The 19,907-nt window shown below is 42.3% G+C and overlaps 1 protein-coding gene and 2 long non-coding RNA genes across 3 annotated transcripts in view; 1 reads left to right on the forward strand and 2 right to left on the reverse strand.

Annotated features, from left to right (window-relative positions):
* Positions 1-15,263, reverse strand: part of gpr158b (G protein-coupled receptor 158b) — an 87,948-nt gene extending 72,685 nt beyond the window's left edge. The window contains exons 1-3 of the mRNA XM_085254740.1: positions 15,041-15,263; positions 13,868-14,950; positions 4,236-4,341 (exon numbers count right to left, since the gene is read on the reverse strand). Coding sequence (XP_085110866.1) covers positions 4,236-4,341; positions 13,868-14,724 — 963 coding nt within the window. The 5' untranslated portion in view covers positions 14,725-14,950; positions 15,041-15,263. The remainder of the gene's footprint in view (positions 1-4,235; positions 4,342-13,867; positions 14,951-15,040) is intronic.
* LOC146554051 (uncharacterized) lies at positions 7,576-8,497 on the forward strand. The gene is made up of 2 exons (XR_014889542.1): positions 7,576-7,706; positions 8,255-8,497. It is a non-coding gene; the product is annotated as an uncharacterized LOC146554051 (long non-coding RNA).
* LOC146554052 (uncharacterized) lies at positions 8,743-10,113 on the reverse strand. Its single transcript, XR_014889541.1, has 2 exons — positions 9,769-10,113; positions 8,743-9,162 (listed from the first exon to the last, which is right to left on the reverse strand). It is a non-coding gene; the product is annotated as an uncharacterized LOC146554052 (long non-coding RNA).
* Positions 15,264-19,907: the final 4,644 nt, after the last annotated feature.

The following is a 19,907-nucleotide window of genomic DNA, read 5'->3' on the forward strand; positions in this document are numbered from 1 at the left end:
GCAGGGGTGAGAGTGAAACAAGAAACTGGACATGTCGCATTGGAAATTGAAAACCGTAAGAAATTGCTATGAAATAGACACAAATGCACTGTTTGTAGTCATGTGCTAAGTGTTAAGTCAAAGACAAGCAACTTATATTCCCTAAGTGCTCAGTAGCGTTTAAAGACCAGCTAACAGCGTGCCGTTGGGTTATATTTACTGCAGAGTCCCTTTCCTTTGCTACCATGACAGCTCTATATCACAGTTTCACATGGTTCTCACGTCTCTTTATTTATCCTCAGCTATCTTTATTTATCTGACAGTCTGTGCATCGAACACCTTCAGGGGAAATCAAAATGCCACTGAGCATTTCTACATCAAAGATACATTAAGAAATATCTACAAAATGCTATAGAGGCATGCTAAAATGCTAAGCTTATAGCGTGCAGATTAAATATTAGTTTCTCTCTGAATATGCAGATAAAAGTGTGCAAGAGTCAAGATTTGTTGTACCAGATACACTATATTGCCAAAAGTATTCCCATGCCTGCCTTCACACGCATATGAGTGACATCCGATTCTTAATCCATAGCGTGTGTGGCTATAACACCTGAAAGTGTTCTGGGAAGGCACGAGGTTTAGGAGTGTGTTTATGGAAATGTTTGACTATTCTTCCAGACGTACATTTGAGGTCAGACAATGATCAGGACTCTGTGCAGGCCAGTCATGATCTTCTAGACATCCATGTCTTTATGGACCTTGCAATGTGCGCAGCCATGTTGGAAGAGGAAGGGGCCATTCCCAAACTGTTCCCACAAAGCTGGGAACATGAAATTGTCCAAAAATGTCTTAGTTTGAAGCATTAAGAGTTCCTTTGACTAGAACTAAGGGGTGAGCCCAGCTCCTAAAAATCAACCCCACACCATAAGCCCCACTCCACCAAGCTTTATACTTGGCACAACGCAGTCAGACCGTACCTTTCTCCTGGCAACCGCCACACTGCACTTGTCCATCAGATTGCCAGAGAAGCATAACCACTGCTCTAGGGTCCAGTGGTAGAGTGCTTTACATCACTGCATCCAACATTTGCATTGTGCTTGATGATGTAAAACTTGGATGTGGCTGCTTGGCCATGGAAACCTATTCCATGAAGCTCTCTACACACTGTTTTTGAGCTAAACTGAAGGCCGCGTGAAGTCTGGAGGTCTGTCACGATTGACTCTGCAGAAAGTTGGCAACCTCTATGTGTGTTAGCATTCCTAGCCACCGCTCTGTGATTTTTCCATGGGCTGCCACTTCGCAGCTGAGTTGCTGTTGTTTCCAATCAGCTTTACTTTGTTATACCAACACTAACAGTTGACTGTGGAATATTTAGTAGTGAGGATATTTCACGACTGGACTTGGTGCACAGGTTGCGTCCTATCACTGTACCAAGCTGGAATTCACTGAGCTCCTGAGAGCGACCCATTCTTTCACAAATGTTTGTAGAAGCAGTCTGCATGTCTAGGTGCTGGATTTTATACACCTGTGGCCATGGAAGTGATCAAATGCATGAATTCAGTGGTTTGGATGGGTGAGTGAATACTTGTGACAATATAGTGTAATTTATGCTAGACTCATTGGCTCCACACTGCCCTCCTTTTTAAAGTTCTCAGAGAGCAATAAGCTGTAGCGTGTCTAAATAAATGCTGTAAGAAAAGTCTGTTCCAATTGTGGATTTCATTACTCTATGAAATCATCCGTGGACAAGATTGATGATATTGTTTCTTGGTCAATATTTGCTCTCTCTATGAAAACATTTGCAATATAAAGTTTTAACTCTGTGCTGTTTGCCAGTGTCTTAATTTCTGCTCTCTAAGCTCCTCATTACATTTCAAACAACAAGAGAAAAACAGCACTGCGGATTCAAGATGGCACTGAATCACTGGCTGCCGCTCGGCCAAAAATATAGTGTGTGAAGGAAATTAATCATAGAAGCTGTGAGCTCTTCGATGGCCGTCTCAAACTGTCCCTCCATGACGTTTTAAGTCCAACTGTAGTGACAGCATTTTGAAAGAAAATGTTCTGAGCAAAAAAGTAAAAGTTTACAAGTGTGCAATGGCACTGTGACTTATTTTAACACAAACCAAAGCCACATGTGCACATATAAACAGGGCACACACCTAGCGTAATTCAAAGCATTTTGATGACAGTGATCAGACTCGGACAGCTTAGCCTTGTTATCCTTGGCAATTAAAAGGCTGCCAAACCTAAAGTCACAGCCACAAAACATATATAAAATATATAAAATATTAGAAGAATGCAAACATAGAGATCTGTCTCATCTGTATATCCCCCCCACCTACCCGCTCTAATGCTCCATGACAGACTGCTGATGAGTTGGGAGAGAAGCGCACGCAAACAAAGAGCATGGTCAATAATTCATCTCATCTTGCTGCAATCCATTACACTGCATTTATTATACATCATATGGGCAGCAACATGCCATGCACGCCCGAGCAGTCACTCTCCCATGTTGGAGTCAGACAGGCTCCCTGCAAAACATCACACGTTGGCACTGACACAAGCGAGATGGCAATTACAGAGGCAGGCCGCTCACGCGCACGCCGCACCCGGATGCTCAGACAGACACAAATACAAAACTACCTCATCGTTCTCTGTCTTTCTGACGCTTCAGAAAGAGACAAATGTGATGAATGTCTGCCGCCGGTTCTGTCACACCGGTCACACAGATGAGAATGCTTTAGTGTGGAGAAGGCGCACACATCGCAGACAGTCCTGCAGAACTCTTAAGTCAGTAGGCGACAAGCTACTTTGTAAAATAATCAGTTTTGTTCCACTTATCCCTTATCTTGCCTCTACCATGAGGTTCATTTTTGTTTGTTTGTTTATCCCTCAGCCTCCTAGTACAGCGGTCCCCAACCCCTGGGCCTCGGACCGGTACCGGTCCGTGAGTCGTTTGGTACCGGGCCGCGAGAGTTGAGGCTCCGGTGTGAAATGTATGGTTTTCAGGGTTTTTATCGGTTTTCAGCGTTATTTTGTTATCGTTTTTATCATTAACGCGGTTTTCCTGGGTCTTTTCACGTGTGTTATGAATAAATCTTGTTTTTTTCGGTACCGGTACTAGTTTTATTTTGTTGTATTTGTTGTATTTGTATTTCACAGACCTTAAAGGCCAGTCTGTGAAAATATTGTCGGGCATAAACCGGTCCGTGGCGCAAAAAAGGTTGGGGACCGCTGTCCTAGTAGATACACCTATGGTATCAATTTCAAAATCCTAGATGACTTCCTTGTCAAGTTATCCCAGTCAAGGTTTTAAGAAAACATGACCTCTGACCCATGACCTTGATGCTGAGGTCACTCAGATTTGGACTTGTCTGGGATTTTTAGCAGATGCACCTGTGGTGACAGTGTGAAAGTCCTGCATCCCTTTGTTGTCAAGTTCTTACACTGACAACTTGGGTGTCCATATTGCCGCCTGCCAACTATCCACCCAGCTGACAGGGTGACAACAATACCCCATCAGCCTGTTACTGCAGAAAGATGAAAAGGGATGTGCATCAAAGACAGTGTTTTTGCAAGTGCTGTACTCAAAATGTTTGGGCTCAATTAGGAACATGGTAGTGTGTAAAATCAGCCTTTTACTTATTGCTGTACGACGGCCAAGTATCATTCCCTTCAGCCTTATCTGCATCTTTTGGGTGGTGCAAACCTTCCTCTGCATCACTCTGATGTAGTTTGTTTGCGCCTCATGGTGAATAATCGAATGATGTCAGTACTTATACTTATGGAGAGGTATTAAACTGCAGTTAAAAACCTTTTTTAAAACATATAAATAGAAATATAGTATGCATGTTGCCTTGTTCATATTTCTCGTGTCCGAGAGAAGTTTCAAAGGAGGGCCAGCACAGAGCAGCATAAAACATCCATTCTGTACCACTCCTCACAGACAGTTTCACACATTTACAGGAACTGTGGCTGAGTGAATGGAGAACATTACTCTTCGGGTTTTGGTCAGTTATCTGATGCTCATACTGAGGACACATGATCAAAGGCAACCTGCGATGAGAGGAAAGGCAGCGAAGGCTCTGTGAAACATCTCATTCAGGTCTATTATTAAATGGAACAGTTGAGTTATAAATAAATAAATAACTCAACTGTTGCATTCAAATTCAATGCAAGTACTTAGAAAAACAAATAGATTAACAAATAGGTGAATGTAACTCCAAAATTAAGAGAAGTAGCAGCAGACTCACCTCCATGCTGGTAAGATTACAGCGATGGGTCCCGCCGAACCAGCCATTGTTGGAGCACTGGTCAATGTCCACATCCTGCAGGTTCACGTCCACGCGGACAACGCCCCTGTCAGAGAGAAGGAAGCGGGGAAAGAGTCAGGACAAGAGTGCAGAAGAAAAGAGGGAAAGAGGGAGGTAGAAATATTGAGAGGAGTAAATAAAAGAAACAAATGAAATTGAAGAATCAAATGTGTTCAGCAGGAATGGAAGAAAAGTGAAACAGAACAGGAGGGAAGATGAAAACAAGCAGAAAGGAGGCACGTGGACTACACAGATGCAGGTGAGGTCAGAATGAAAGGGAAGAAAATTAAAAACAGGAAAGAAGAGCAATGCTTGGGGGAAGTGAGGTTAAAGGTTCAACAAGCAGGAGAAGGGAGGTGTAGCCGAACGGGAGGAATAGGAATAAATTGAAAGGGAGAAGAATTAAGAGTGATGGAGGTAAGTAATGAAAAAGAAGAGAGAGACAGAGGTAAGGAAAAAGAAGCAGGGTCAGATTCATAATGTGCCACTTTTCCTTCCAGACACTGAGAAATTAAAAAGTAACGCTTTTAGTGTCAAGACTGCATTGCCTGTTGCCTCCAATTTGAGAACGCTAGCTTTCATATTTTCTGAATTCGGTTTCTTTGTTCTTGTTGTGCGTTGAACACTTTCACAGATTTGTGTGGACCTTTTGGGTTGCTGGGAATCCTGTGCAGGATGCTGACTGCCTCGCTGCAGTTTAGCTAGAATCTGGTTGTCAGGCCATTTCACCTTGACTGATGGGCCTCATCATGTGCCTCATCAGCTCGGCTCACTACAAATACTGTATCCTGTCGCTTTATTTTCTGCTTGTTGAGCCGCAGACAAGTCAAAGACAAACAACTTTTGTTCCAGAAGATCATGGCTTCTCTTTCCTGTCAACAAATGCAACACGATGACTAATGCGATGAGTCGGCTGAAGCACGTTTGTGCCTAATAAGCGCATAAATCTGAATCGCAAAGTTGCCATGACAACATACTGATGTTTAAGAAGTTAACTAAGAATCATTAACACTAAACACAGTAGTTTAGGCTAATGGAAATATCAGCAGTTTTCTCATTTTGAGAACATTTTTCACCTGATGGTAACTCGAAATTAAAAATAAGAGGTCACCCAAGCTGCTATAAACAGCTTCTAGTTCCACGACAGCTGAGTGCTATAGTTTTTAAGCACATTTGTTGGACGGCTTTCAGCGGTGGATTATTGCACATTTGGTGCTGTAGTGAGCTTTGAGGAAGCAGGCTGGTATGTTATGAATAAAAGTAAACTACAATCTGATCCCATGCTTCCCTGTGCAAATGCCAGTGTAAAGTTTTTAAAGGCAGTATTTATGTGGGGTGTGTTCTCTGCTCCCGGCCGTGTTCACTATCAGATTCTGAGGATTTTCACACCAAAGGTGAGAAATACTCTTGTTTTCTTGCTGCGCCTGAGACCCGAACAAGTTCAATACACGGAGACTGCTGGCCTGTGCAGCAGTGAGCCACTACAGATTCAGACTGTGGAGTGAAGAAGGTTAAATAAACTGGTGAGGGATGTGACTGAAATACAGCACAGCCCGAGACTTCAGCTAAGTCAGTGTAGCCCACAGTGAATAGATATCTTTGTTTATGACTCTCTATCTCCCTTTTATCATGCACACTTATAAATAATGCCTGGTTTTCTTTTATTAAACCTTTTATTAAACCTCGCTGTCAATTCCTCCACTCCTTTGTGGTGAAGTGGTGCCTGACACCTGTTACCTCCCTCCCCCATCTGCCTGGTGGGAAGTGGAACAAACAACCGCAGAGAGAGGCTTTGGCTACCACCTCTACTCGAGTACACAAGAAAGAAAAAGAAGCAAATGTGTTTACGCCTGTATGTGTTTGTGTGCACTCGAGTCCTTTACGCAGGTCAAGGCTTGGTGGAAAGCAGAAGTAAAAACTGAGAGATGTGAAAGAGCTTGGATCTGTGTTAACATGAGGCACAAATTTCTTAGAGTGAAAGAAACATCAGGACAAGCACTGCATGGGGGTACAATTTGATCATTTCTGCTACAACATAACAAATGATTGTGAAGACAAATGTACGCCTCGGCCTGAGTACCACTAAAAGAGTGATTCTTTACATTTACACAGCACAGATGGTCCTTTATTTCTCTGGGATGATTTATTCTTCCTCCTCTCACTAGCAATCCATCAAAACCATTTAGCCACCCATTAAGGCTTCATGATAACCATCAGTCACTTCCAAGCTATTTACAAAGTGCTGCTCTATACTGCTTAAATTCTGATTTCATAAATCCAGCTTCACAGCGACCCTTCCAATGAAATTATTTCAGATTAGGCTTAGGTGAGCAATAGATGGATAAGCTGCTCTCAGGTCCTGTGTCAGGTCTTTGACGGACTTTTTCCTGTTTCTTGTGGAGATGACTTGCAGATTCTGTCTGCTGTAGACAGTTTTTTAGGCCTGCCACATCTTCTTTTCTCCTCCACTTGTCTGGTTTCCTCAATTTTTTTAAAAACACACCGCACACAATGTGGAGATATGCCAATTTTCCAGCTATTAGTGCTGCAGGAATCATCGTTTTGGTGCCAAAGGTATGATTTTATGTCCATCAAAATGTGTTATCTTTGCTATTTTCTGTAGATTCAGGTAAAGAAGCTGGAAAATGTATGTGTTTGTCATAGTCAGTGGAAGCAGACTGTGTGGAGTGTGAATAGTGGACCCAAACGCAGACACAACATGTCTGGAACATGGAACGTAACTTGATTTAACAAAAGGTGAGCTGTTTAATAAGGCTGATGAAAAGGTACAAACGAAGGGCAAGGCAAACTGATGCAAAACTAAACATTAACCTAAACTGAGTAAACTGAAATAGAACATGAAAAACCCTGACATGAACATGAATACATGAAACCTGGAAGCATGGCGTGAAACAACAGACGACCTGACAATGAAACATGACAGCAGAACACGAAACACAGGGGAACACAGCTTATACAAATGAACATGACGCCACAGGGGTATGGGCAGAAATCTGTGCCATCAGAAACTGAATTTGAATAAGTTCAATTTGAATTTGAATTGCTCCGATTGAATCTGAATTGTAACTTGAATAAATGCTTTTGAAAACTGAATTTGAATTAGTCTAATTTGAAATTGAATTTATATTTTGAAAATGAATTGATTTGCTTTGAAACTGCATTTTATCCTTTAAAAATTCAGCTCTCAAATAATTTCAGTTTCACTTCTCACCAGTTCCAAAATTCAGTTTTTTGGAACTTACATCCGGTTCCGGTTCAAGCGCAGATTAATAGAACTACGTTTTACTAGCGGACCGAAAGTGTTACCGACGGGAATCTACAGCGTCTTGAGCTGAATTAAGACTTCAGAAGTCATTCGTCATGTCGAATGACCAGCGGATAAACTCTCAGGTTGGTAATAAATGTATTACATGTATAAGAACAAGCGTCATGTTAACAAATGATAGCCGTAAGGTAACTGTTATGCTTATTGTAGCTGCTAGCTAAAAACGCTAATTTAGCATAGTTTGCCCTGAATTCAGCTTTGACAAACAAATATGATCGACTGTTTCTAGTAGAATTCCAAAGTTGTCATCTTGGACCCTCTCAGAGTACCCCCTCTGTATGCTTGCAGAGACCCCTACAGTAGGGAAACATGCAAAACGGTGTCCAAACCTTTGTGTTTTAGCTTTATTTATGTCTTACACAGCATCCCAACTCTTTAGCTAACTTAATAACTTTAGCTAAAGTGAATAGTTAGTCTAATTCATTAGTGCAGTATTACTGGATCATCTCTGTTTGAAGTGATATACAACTATCACTGTGTTTAACTACCATAATAATTCTTAGGGTACTGAGTGCATGCTTAATTAGATATATTTTTTAAACATACTGCTCCATTACTATGTTTGACAGGCTGAAGTTGTCGGGTCACCTCCTAAATTGACCATCTTTTACAGGTGTTTTGTGTCAGAAATGGAGTGTCCACTGAAGACTGAAGATACTGAATCTCTACGCCTTGCCATTGATCCCTATTGTGCCTTCATCTAGACAAGAGACAAACTTAACCACTCTCATATGCTCTGTACCTACATCACATTCCCTGACAGTCGTAGCTTGGCTCATCTGAGGGTGAAATTATAAGAATGTGTTATTTTGCAAAGTGCTCTCTAGTGTTCCTAAATAAAATATGGCATTGAGGTCATTTCTTTTGAATTAATCCCTTCTTCTGAAATATAAGAACCTCTTCTGGTTTTAATGGCACTTTGGATTTCCTGACTTTCTGTTCCACTTCCAAACCCAAATAGATGCTGACAAGCTGACACAGTAACATGGAAGAGGGAAAGACGTTGGAAAGGACTACTACAAATAAACCTAATGCCTAACCATGAAAAGTGTAAAATAAGAACAACAATAATAATAATAATAAAGATAAAAGATGAAGTAACAAGTTTTTAGTTTTGTTTATTCCAAATGATCATCCAGATGTCTGTGACATGTGATGACAAACACCATAATGGAAGGCCTTAGTCATCACATGCTTAAACTCATATATTTTTGCATATGCTGAACAGGCAGTCAGACATGCTGTAACTGTGGGGTAGAAAACAGCATGAACACCATACGGCAGGGGTCTCAAACTCCAGTCCTCGAGGGCATGGAAAAGTTGCATGACTCCAGTCCACCCTTGAGGACTGGAGTTTGAGACCCCTGTCATATGGAATATGACAGGTGTGGTTGAACTGCATGAAGACTCTGAAGTTTCTCTTCTCTTCTGGCAGGACAGGAATGTGGCCTTGTCCTGTGAGCCACTGTAAGGATGTACTTAGAGTAGAACTGGACTGTCACCGGCCTCAGGCTCTTCACCCTTTTCAAAGACAAAGCAGTCATTTAGATAAAATATTAGATATTGTTTACCTGTAAATGCACAAAGAGAATTTAGAAATGTAATTATTGTCAAGAGTGAACAAGTACTGATAGTGTAATCTACAGCTGTGGCCAAACGTTTAGAGAATGAGAAGTGTTGTTTGCTTATTTACAAAGTTTGCTGTTTCAGTGATAGTTGTATATCACATTATATCACTTCAAACAGAGGTGATCCAGTAATACTGCACTAATGAATTAGACTAACTATTCACTTTAGCTAAAGTTATTAAGTTAGCTAAAGAGTTGGGATGCTGTGTAAGACATAAATAAAGCTAAAACACAAAGGTTTGGACACCGTTTTGCATGTTTCCCTACTGTAGGGGTCTCTGCAAGCATACAGAGGGGGTACTCTGAGAGGGTACAAGATGACAACTTTGGAATTCTACTAGAAACAGTCGATCATATTTGTTGTCAAAGCTGAATTCAGGGCAAACTATGCTAAATTAGCGTTTTTAGCTAGCAGCTACAATAACATAACAGTTACCTTACGGCTATCTTTTGTTAACATGACGCTTGTTCTTATACATGTAATACATTTATTACCAACCTGAGAGTTTATCCGCTGGTCATTCGACATGACGAATGACTTCTGAAGTCTTAATTCAGCTCAAGACGCTGTAGATTCCCGTCAGTAACACTTCCGGTCCGCTAGTAAAACGTAGCTCTATTAATCTGCGCTTGAACCGGAACCGGATGTAAGTTCCAAAAAACTGAATTTTGGAACTGAAATTGAATTGTAGAACTGAAACTGAATGGTGAGAAGTGAAACTGAAATTATTCGAGAGCTGAATTTTTAAAGGATAAAATGCAGTTTCAAAGCAAATCAATTCATTTTCAAAATATAAATTCAATTTCAATTTAGTGATGATCATTTTCAAACCATAAATTCAATTTCAAATTAGACTAATTCAAATTCAGTTTTCAAAAGCATTTATTCAAGTTACAATTCAGTTTCAATCTGAGCAATTCAAATTCAAATTGAACTTATTCAAATTCAGTTTCTGATGGCACAGCTTTCTGCCCATACAGGGGACGCAAAACTAAACACACTGAACATGGAACACATGACTTTCAAAATAAAACAGGAAACATAATGGGATGTAGACATGAAACACAGGGTGAGTGAGACATAAACACTAGGGGCAAAGACACGAGGGGAATCTGATAAACAATGAACTATAACAGGGCAACCAAGGCAAAACAGAAAGAGCTTAAGATAACTAAATGAACTTAAACATAAACCATAAACCATCAAAATACACTGAAACTCAAAGCGCCGAGTTAAAAGACCCAGGATCGTGACAGTGTTGCAACAGGCTACAGGTAAGAAAGTGCCTAAAGACAAAATTTAAAATAGGTGCTTTGCTAAGTTGTCTGCTGTGTGTGGTTCATTCCTTGAGTTAGGTGCCTTTTCTATGCTTGAATTAATTTTTGCTTGAAAAAGTGGTCAGGTACGAGGGCTGAAAAAGAAGCTAATGTCCAGAGAAAAACAAAAAGACCTTCAAAAGCACGAAGAGCTACGCTCAAGGCCACTTTAGAAAATTACAAGAACATCTAGCTCATTGGAAGCAAAATATAAACAAAGGAAAGGCGTCACAAGACTTTTGCACAGTACTACAAACTAGAGACGGTGGTTATGCAATGACATTATCTGTGCTGTTGTGTTGATGACAAATAGCGAAAGTGAAAACTGAGAGAAAGTCTTTATTTTTGTTTTTCTGACAGATTTGCACATGATCATTTATATCTATGTGAGCTACAATTCAGTGCCGCTCTTTTCTGAAGCGAAACAACTTCGGTTATGGTTTCTATAAAAGAAAGAAAAACATGAAATGCTTCCAGAGGTATAGTATCTTATAGCATTTCCTTATAATGACACAATATCTTTTTTACCATCCTATATAAAAGTGCTGGAGGTGAGGCTGCTGGATTCTTGTCGGGATTGAATTATTTTATTCTGGTTTTCATTTACACATGTCAAACTTTTGCTTCTTCCATGTGAAAGGCAGAGCTGGAGCTTAGTCTGAAAGACAGACAAAAATCATTGGAAAGAGCCTCTCTCCTCCCCTCATTACCTCACAAATTTACATCAGACTCAAATAATAATAATAAGAAAGAGCAACAAGGTTTCTTTGACACAGAAAGTAGAAGACATGGAGGCTCTGGCTTATCATCTCCACTACTTTATGCATTTCTGTCCAGAGCCAACAAACTTTCTATTTTTAGAAATGTCATCGCAGGAGTGAGATGAGTCGAAGAAACAGCATAGCACAACTCGCATTACAGAACATAGAGGGAGGAGAAAAACATCATGAATCTGGTTGTGTACTTGCAGCCAATATTTATCCTCAGTTACAGACTGTATTTCTCTGAGATACACACTCAGGTTTTAAACATCCACTTTATTATTTTCCCTCTTAACTTGACATTTCCCTTGGCTCCCTTTGCTGACTCCACAGTCAATTTTGACAAATGCCAAACTATATTACTAAAAGTACGGCAGTTATTTCTTGATCTTGGAAACTGGAAAGCTCTGGGGGTAAAAATACTAAGTGGACCCTGAGTTTTGACTTTTTCAAAATCGCTATTTCTGAGGTCTTGACTAATTTTAATCCTTACCTTTACATCAACCCCCCCTAACAGTGCATACCTCATAGTTTCCATCTCTATTCATTACAGAGTTTCTCTATAATCCAGCATCCCCTCTATATTCATATGAAACATCACAAATGGGATTCAGTATCTGACTTGCCTTCTTCTAAATGTCACAAATCACAGTGACTTGTAAAATGTCACAATCATTTAAACTCACTCAAAACCCTCTTGGCTGGGCTGGAATAGGCAATTGATTTAATTATGAATTCATTCACTGAACTGATTTAATCACACTTAACATTTTCCAGACGCCTTAGGCCACTGACACAAGCACATCTCCCATCTTTCTCAACTAGTTAAACATCCTCATCATGACAAGTTGATGGTTTAAAACGGGCAATATCCCGGACATGACTCGAATCCTTTTTTGGAGATGAACAATCCAACGCAGGCAGACTGAGTCATTACAGCAAGCTGAAGCTACCCTATAAGACAGATGCTTAACTTTCAAGCAGCTCTAACAAACATCTCTGGAAATTTGAGGTAATCTGAAAGTGTGGACCATGTTGATGCTGATAGAAATTCATTGTGTAATAAGAATCAGCCATCTTCAGATCCTGCACAGAGATGATAGCTGTACAATTCTCTAAAAAGCCAGAAGAAGCCCTCATCACATCGTAACACTGTCCCTGGAGCAGGTAGTGATGCAGCATTTTGCTCAGGGACACATCACCGGGGTGGATGCATGCCAGGGTGAGGGCCGAATCACAAACACAACACTGCTGCCTATAAACCACGAGCACTGTGCATCACAGTGTCATTCCAATTTAATTAGTCTTGCTTATTATGTAGTGACAGTGTAGGGGTATTTTACATGTGTAGGTGAATCTGTGTCTGTGCATATACACTTGTGGATCTTTATATTGAAGATGGCAGAAGTTTCATGTGATGATGTCAGCGGATATAACACCAATGCCTGTGAGCCAAAAGCTCAGGCTTCAGGTCGACTGAACACCTTTTTGGGGAGTTTTTCTCCCTACTCTTCACCTTGAATGACATCAGTCCAAGACGATGTCCTTAACACGGGCATCTCAGGGACAAAGATCTTGCTAAGTTACAGCAACCATCCACCTGGTTTTCAAACCTTCTGTTCATGAGGGAAAACCTATCAGAAGAAAGGAAGCAGATGAACTAAAGGGCTTCACCAAAGCCCAGAACAGGATAAATAAGGATTATTTTGAACTGTGAATCATGGAAAGCTAGAGTCCAAAATAAAAATGCAAAGCTAGAGTTAGTACAAAACTAAGTAAGTAAGTAAGAGTAAGAGTTGGATGTGTGTGTGTTTACCCCAAGCTTACCCTTGTTGTAAACGTTCTTTTTTTCCTCTCTTAAAAGATATTTATCATCTTTAATTGTATTTTTTTCTCACATGTTATCTCACATTAGCGACACTGAGTGTGTGAGTGATACACTGACTTATGCACTGCAACTTAGACTGATGTAAGGGTGAAGTGCACCTGGACCTCTGAGTGGTTTCATCTTGTAGTAGAGATTTCATTGTTTATTCATGGCTTCATTGATCTTCTCAGGACACTCTTGGACCGCAGCCTTGAAATACGAGAGCTTTAGGTGTTTTGATGCACCTAAACGTTACCCACAAACACGCACGCGTGCACACTTCTATAGATATCCTCACTTACGAGCACTGCGTAAAGCCTGCAGAATTCATTAGAGTGCTGGCTGCAGCAGGGCTGCATGCCTGTGCCTTGACAGGTGAGTGAAATGTCTAGATAGATCTGTCAAGGTTCTTTTTAACTGTCTGCTTCTATTACAGCAGTAGGTGGATCCATATTTACATGAAGTCTCACAGAGGTTATTGTCAATTAAATGCTGTTAAAGCATTTCAATAGCTGACGCTGATTATCTGATTAACTTTAATTATTAATAAAATATAAAGAAATAGATACTTTAACATGTGTGAGCTGTAATAGAACATTAAAACATATTTTTCTACATTTTAAGGACAAAAAAGTGACACTTTTCAGTCTCACCTGAACTCTGGCGCTGAGTTGCTCTTAAGTCCATAGAAGGCTGCAGACAGGGTGAGCAGCCAATAGGGCACAAACGTTCCGTGTTCACACTCCAGGTATGGCGCAGACCACTTAATTTGGTTTTTGTCCAGGAGATAAGTGCCACTCTTGGAGCCCGATGCCTCCGTGATTCTTCTGTGCATGTGTGGTCTCCTGCCGTCCCTGAACTCATTAAACCAGTCAGTCTCCGGACTCCTGCCCTTGAGGTGACGGTGCGCAGAGCCGGATAGGTCCTGTAGTACCACTTCATTCTCGGTTCTCGTCGCCTGAAGGAAAACGTGGGGCCCTGGCGTCAGCGCATCCGTGTGCAAGGTCACCACTGCCCTGTGGATTTTAGGATCCCCTTCGAGGATGCTTTGAACCAGCGCGTGGTACCAGTGGATGTCCCTCCGCAGGGTTTGCTCCCGGGACCTGTTGGCTTGCAGGATCATATTCAGGAAGTTTGTGGCGTGCGCTACAGTGTCCAGAATGCTGTGGAGGGAATAGTGGGAGGCGACGTGGAGGCCGCCTCGCAGGCTGCTCAGCTCGTACCTCCGCGAACAGTTGACCTGTCTAAGCGCCGAAGAGTCCCCGGTGTGCAAGAAAGCGGTCACCACCCTGGGCAGGTCCTCCTCGATTTTGTGCGCCACCACCGTGCGCTCGGTGGCTGGTACTGGGTAATAGGTCGGATGGTGGGGTGGCTCCCTGTTGATATTTTGGGTGCTGAAGACTGGTGGGCTCTTATCGTCGCGGTCATTGTCAGACCACTCCACATAACCGTAGTTTGAACCCCAAACGAGCCCTGTTTGCAGGAGCAACGGGACGACTAGGAGAGCCATGGTTCGTTGTCACAGGCACAGAGCAGACACCGCGTGGACTTGGCAAAGTGTGGCGAGCATCACCAAAGCCACTCTATATCTTCTGCCGCTTCAGGAGATCAGAAACACTTTCAAACACACGCCCGGGGATGTCCTGGATTTCATACCTACGACCAAGCATAAAACGGCAAACGATTTCCTCTTGTCATCTTTGCATCTTTCAGAGAGAGCACACTTTTCCTCTCTTCTGTTAAAAAAAACACACAGTGTGATCTAAACAGCTGCACAGACACGAATCAGCTTCCTAACTCATGAGAAAACCACACGGACTCCTCACCAGCCCGCAATCCAGGGGAGTGCTCGGGTTCTCCTTCTGTTTTTACTCCCGCTCGGAGAAATCCAGGAGAAGAATGACAAGGGAGAGAGCAAATTGTACTCGAAGTTCCGTCCCTCCCAATAAAACCCTAATAGGCCACCTCGAGAGTCGCCCACCGGCGTGTGTGCTGGTTTCTCATTGCCGGTCTGTCTGAGGTGGGCGGAGCGTGGGAACGACGAGAGCTGTCCGGTGCTGAAAGTAGCGCCCGTAGGAAGAAAAGCGAGGGAGGCTGTGGTGATGAAGAGGAGCCCTGAGTAATGAAGACGAAGGAGCAATCTGGCAACTAGATTTACTTTGCAAATGAAAAAAAGAAAGAAAAACGACTGCGTGAGTGAGTGAGAGAAAGAGGGGCGGGGGAGGGGGGCTCACATATAGTTTAAACTGTGATTAATTATATATAGACAAAATGTCCAAAACTGTGTATAAAGTAGAACATCACACACATTACAGCCACATTTTTTCTCAAGGGTTACATTTCTAATCATCAACCCAAGCAGCATCATGTATATTAGCCAGGTGTGTTCTAATATACTGTGTGTGCGGCTGGGAATCGCAGATCCACGCTTTCTTGGGTCCGAGTCACGTAAATTTCGTGAAGAGAGGGCAAACGACACGGTGTGTCTGCAGATGTCCAGATGCCTGCCAATTTTTTACTTTTTTTCGAGCCTTAGAGGCACTGAGACATTACAGTATAGCCTAATGCGCTAATTTCAAGTCCTTCAGGGGGACTTGATAGAACTATAATAGGCCCGAGTGCGCATCTGTGCGCGTCCAAGCGCGCATAATCCGGGCCTCACTCACGATTCTGTCACGGTACATTACCCACAATGACAGTGGTACCACCACACAGTGATTCTGCCATGTGATACATTGCAAGACAATTTGTAACTGAAGGAGACTTTAGCATGTCTACCCGTTAAAACAGAGGGTAAAGTCTGGGATGATCTGCTTATCCTCTGGATTGTTGTGTCGGTTTTTGTGTGTTACTGTTTTTGTTATTACGGATAAATAATGTAACAGTGCAATCATTTACCCCTATGGCTTGGTCCCTCCCTTACGAGTTCTCCTTCATCAACTTATTTAACTCCCACACGTTTTAATTCAAGGGTTTATATTTGGAACCAGTGCTGATAACATATTGCAAGAGGAAGCCGGTGTGATACATCGCTGCATCATATTTTGTCCCACGCAGCAGTGAGTAAATAAGAGAGTGGGCATTCCTCTTTGTGCTACTTTCCTGTGTTTAGACACTTTATGAGTCCATCTGGGGACACGTTTATGTTCACGAGTGCGTGCGCACGTGTCCACGGGGCTGATCGGGAGTCATCCCGGGACTGTAAATGGGTGGTGCAGAGTACACCTCGCCCGGGGTGACTCGCAGGCCGTTGCCGTGGCAGTGGAAGGTGACGAGGCAGAGATCTCCCCCATGCTGTCCGCTGCAGCGAGTGATGTGGACTGCGGCCTGTCTGGTTTTACACAATCTACAGCTACAACTACTGTATGAACTCACCACCACCTCACCGCTCACCGCCAATCAGCCAGATGAAAACATGAAAAACAGACCTTCACGGGCAGACGTATAACCGGTGATGCTCACAAGAGAGTGCGTGTAAATCAAAAAGAAAAGGTGTGTTTGTGGCAGGCATGGCGAATGAACGGCGAAGTCGAGAGACAGAGAGACAGAGAGAGAATCTGGGCGAAAGAGACCGTACAGAGTGACTGCTCCTGCCCCCACTATTTCATCTTCTCTTACAAGCTGCACTGGCTCCCCTGCTCTGATAAATATTTGATAGGCATTTGCTGCTTCATCTGCATGCTTTACAACTTAGGGTCCATACAACCGCAACACGGTAGCGGCTGCTGTACCAGCCGTGCGCTCTCACCCACGCTTCCTCTGTTCTCCCAGAGGTTCCTTTAGATTTTCTCAAAAGAGAGCAAAGGAGGATAAAAGGCTCAGGAACAAAATAAATAAATAAAAATTGGGGGTGCTTCCTCTGCTGCTTGTTTTTCTTCCTGCACTCAGGAGTCTGTTTCTTTCTGCCACACCCATGCAGCCAGCTGCATTTGAACTCAAACTACTGAGGTTGCAAGGTGCTGGCCGGGGTTTGGCAGAAGCTGTGACCTTTTAAGGGAGAGTTTAAATGTAAGCCTGTGATGAAAGGCTGGAGAGGGCACTGAAGGAAAAGACATGATAGGCGTTACTCACACAGTGTGTGGATTTATCCCATGAATCACAGAGGAGTTTATCGACAAGGAGTGAGTTTTCTGAGATTTGTTCTGAAATTATATCAAGTCATCTGTTCTGATCTGCCTCTGGCATGTTTACATATAATTCTAATCTGTATGCGTGAATGATGTACTTTCACTGATGCAGTTAGCTATCACACCAGCATCACCTGCTATTTAAGGCTCCACCTTCAGTCACATCTCTCCATCTGTGCTGATGTATCTGTAGAAGCTGTCGAGAACGTCACAAACTCTATAAATTGGAAACGGTTTGAGACCTCAGCTCATGTGGAGGTATAGTGAAAGCACAGGGTGATGAGGATGAACTTGTGTAGAGAAGAAAACAAACTCCCACTGCTTTCAGTGTTTGGTTTTATGTGAAGCGGGTCGAGCTCTGCTGCCCATCGGAAAGAAAATTCTGCCAAAATCAAGTGGCTCTGTGTAAAAAAAATTGGCCATTAAAATTGAAATTAGGCAAATAGAGGTCCACTCTTAAAATAATACATGTACAGAATCCCCTTCCAGCTCAGTACAATCAGTCACAGTTAAATGCCACCACTCTGGCTGCCAAATCAACTGCGGTTCCCTGATAAAGATGAAAAAGGCTGCCCAAAAGTGCTACTGTATTAATTTCCCATGGTACAAGCTGCCATTTCTCAAGTGATGCTGATGGGGGGGAAAGAAAGAAGCCATTTTCATCTGCAAATATCAGTGCAAAGTTCCAGATGAATGGCCCGATCTTGTAGTGAAACTGTGTCTTACAAAATGTAAAATAATGTCTGTGTTTGTTTTTCCAGTTTTTTTTATCAGACACACAATAATGCAGGTTACAAGAAAGAGTCTGCCAACAGTTCATCACTGTTGATGTTGGTAAATGCAGCATGTCTTTCGTTCCTCAAGGCTCATTACGTTGCCTCTCTTCTTGAGCATGTGTGTATGCATCTGAGGTCCTTTGCTCATATCGGTGCAGTGTTGTGTTATTATCACTACTATTATGTATTATTTTTTATGTGTTGTGCAGATTAAATCCAGCACTAAAGTTCCTGTTCAAACCCCCTGACTGTGTCTATCAGTGCAGCAGAAGGTGAAACCTAATTAATTCATATCACACCATCAACACAATAGTGCACAGATTTCAGGCCAGATGTTTCCAGAAGCGTGTGTGAGAAATTGTGTGCACTGTGATGTTGTCAATAAAGCCTGCTATGGGTGAGGTTAAAAGCAACCAAGCTGTGCACAAATATCATTTTTGATGTAACCCCTGCTCTGCTAACATCATTTAAATATGTCAGAGATACTCTGATCTCACACATCGCTCCAAAGTGATTCAACTGCATCCAGGACTGAGGATGAAGCGTGTATAGGTGCTGCAAAAATCAAGCTGAGAAATGACAGCCTCATTTACTTGTTACCCACAGACGTCTGAAAGCCTCATCCAACTGCACACACACACATACACACACACACCAGCTTGTGTTTTCTCAAAAAGATGCAGCCACATGCTCTCCTAGAGGAATTGTGCTGAGGGACATTGTATGTGCGTGCACTCGGAAAAAGCATTCATAAGTTGTCTTGTACTATGGAAGCAAAGCGAGTGCGAACAGACAAGTGTGAAAATCAGTTTGTCGGGAGAAAGAAGAGACTCTCCAGCCTTTAGTTTAGCTTACTTGGATCTGTGATCCAGTAAAATTACACACACTCACATGCACATAAACGTGCCTGACAATTTGGTTTACTTTTTGTTTTTTTCCTTGTCATCTTCATTACACAATCTAACTTGTTTACACAACTGTCACACAGATCCTGTTTGGTTGGGCAGTAAAGTTTTGTCTTTGCTGCCATCTGGAGGTGCAGCTTCATCCACGTTTTCTATTGAGAGAGCTGAACTCTCCCGCTTAGATTTCTTCTCCCAGAATTAACTGTTTAGCATTTCAGCCTGTTCGTATGACTGCAAATATCTAATCAGCCAATCACACAAGAGCAGCTCAGTGAATGACACACATGCAGACATGGTCAAGACAACCGGCTGAAGTTCAAATGTATCTCTCTGATCATTGAGTAAAAAAAGAATTAGAAAGAAAACGCACATGTATTTTCATGTAAAGTACCAGATATGTAATCATATATGTGTTAGTGTGTGTGTGTAAAGAAAGAGGATGAGGAGCAGGTGAGCAATAAGTAAGACTTAAGGAGCTGGACAGCCCCAGGAACAAAGGTTGCCCTCCTACAGCGTGAGTAGTGAAGACAGCACCCATAAGGGAGCCACTTAAATACAGGCCACAGGGTACATGAGGGGTCTGCCATATAATCTGCTGCTCACACTGACTGGAGAGTCCAGTGGTTTTAGAGCAGGCCTTGACAGTGTTCTACAACTGATGCATGTAATAAAGACTGATGGGAGTGCAACCAACACATAAAGGAGAACCTTCTAATGCTCTCTATGAAGGAGGAGCAGAATATAGCGAGGGTGATTTGTTAAAAATAATTGAGCTTTCCCAGGAGATTCAGCCACTGCTGACTGCTTTGCTGTTGAATTTCAGTTATTTACCAAAGGCTGAGCCCTAATACTCGTACTCATCTACCAGCAGGTTCCCTCGTGAAT

This window comes from Mchenga conophoros, linkage group LG18 (genome assembly GCF_057382185.1).
Source record: "Mchenga conophoros isolate Kocher_MC1m ecotype Shallow Benthic linkage group LG18, M_conophoros_male_GT1.1, whole genome shotgun sequence".
NCBI lineage: Eukaryota > Metazoa > Chordata > Actinopteri > Cichliformes > Cichlidae > Mchenga > Mchenga conophoros.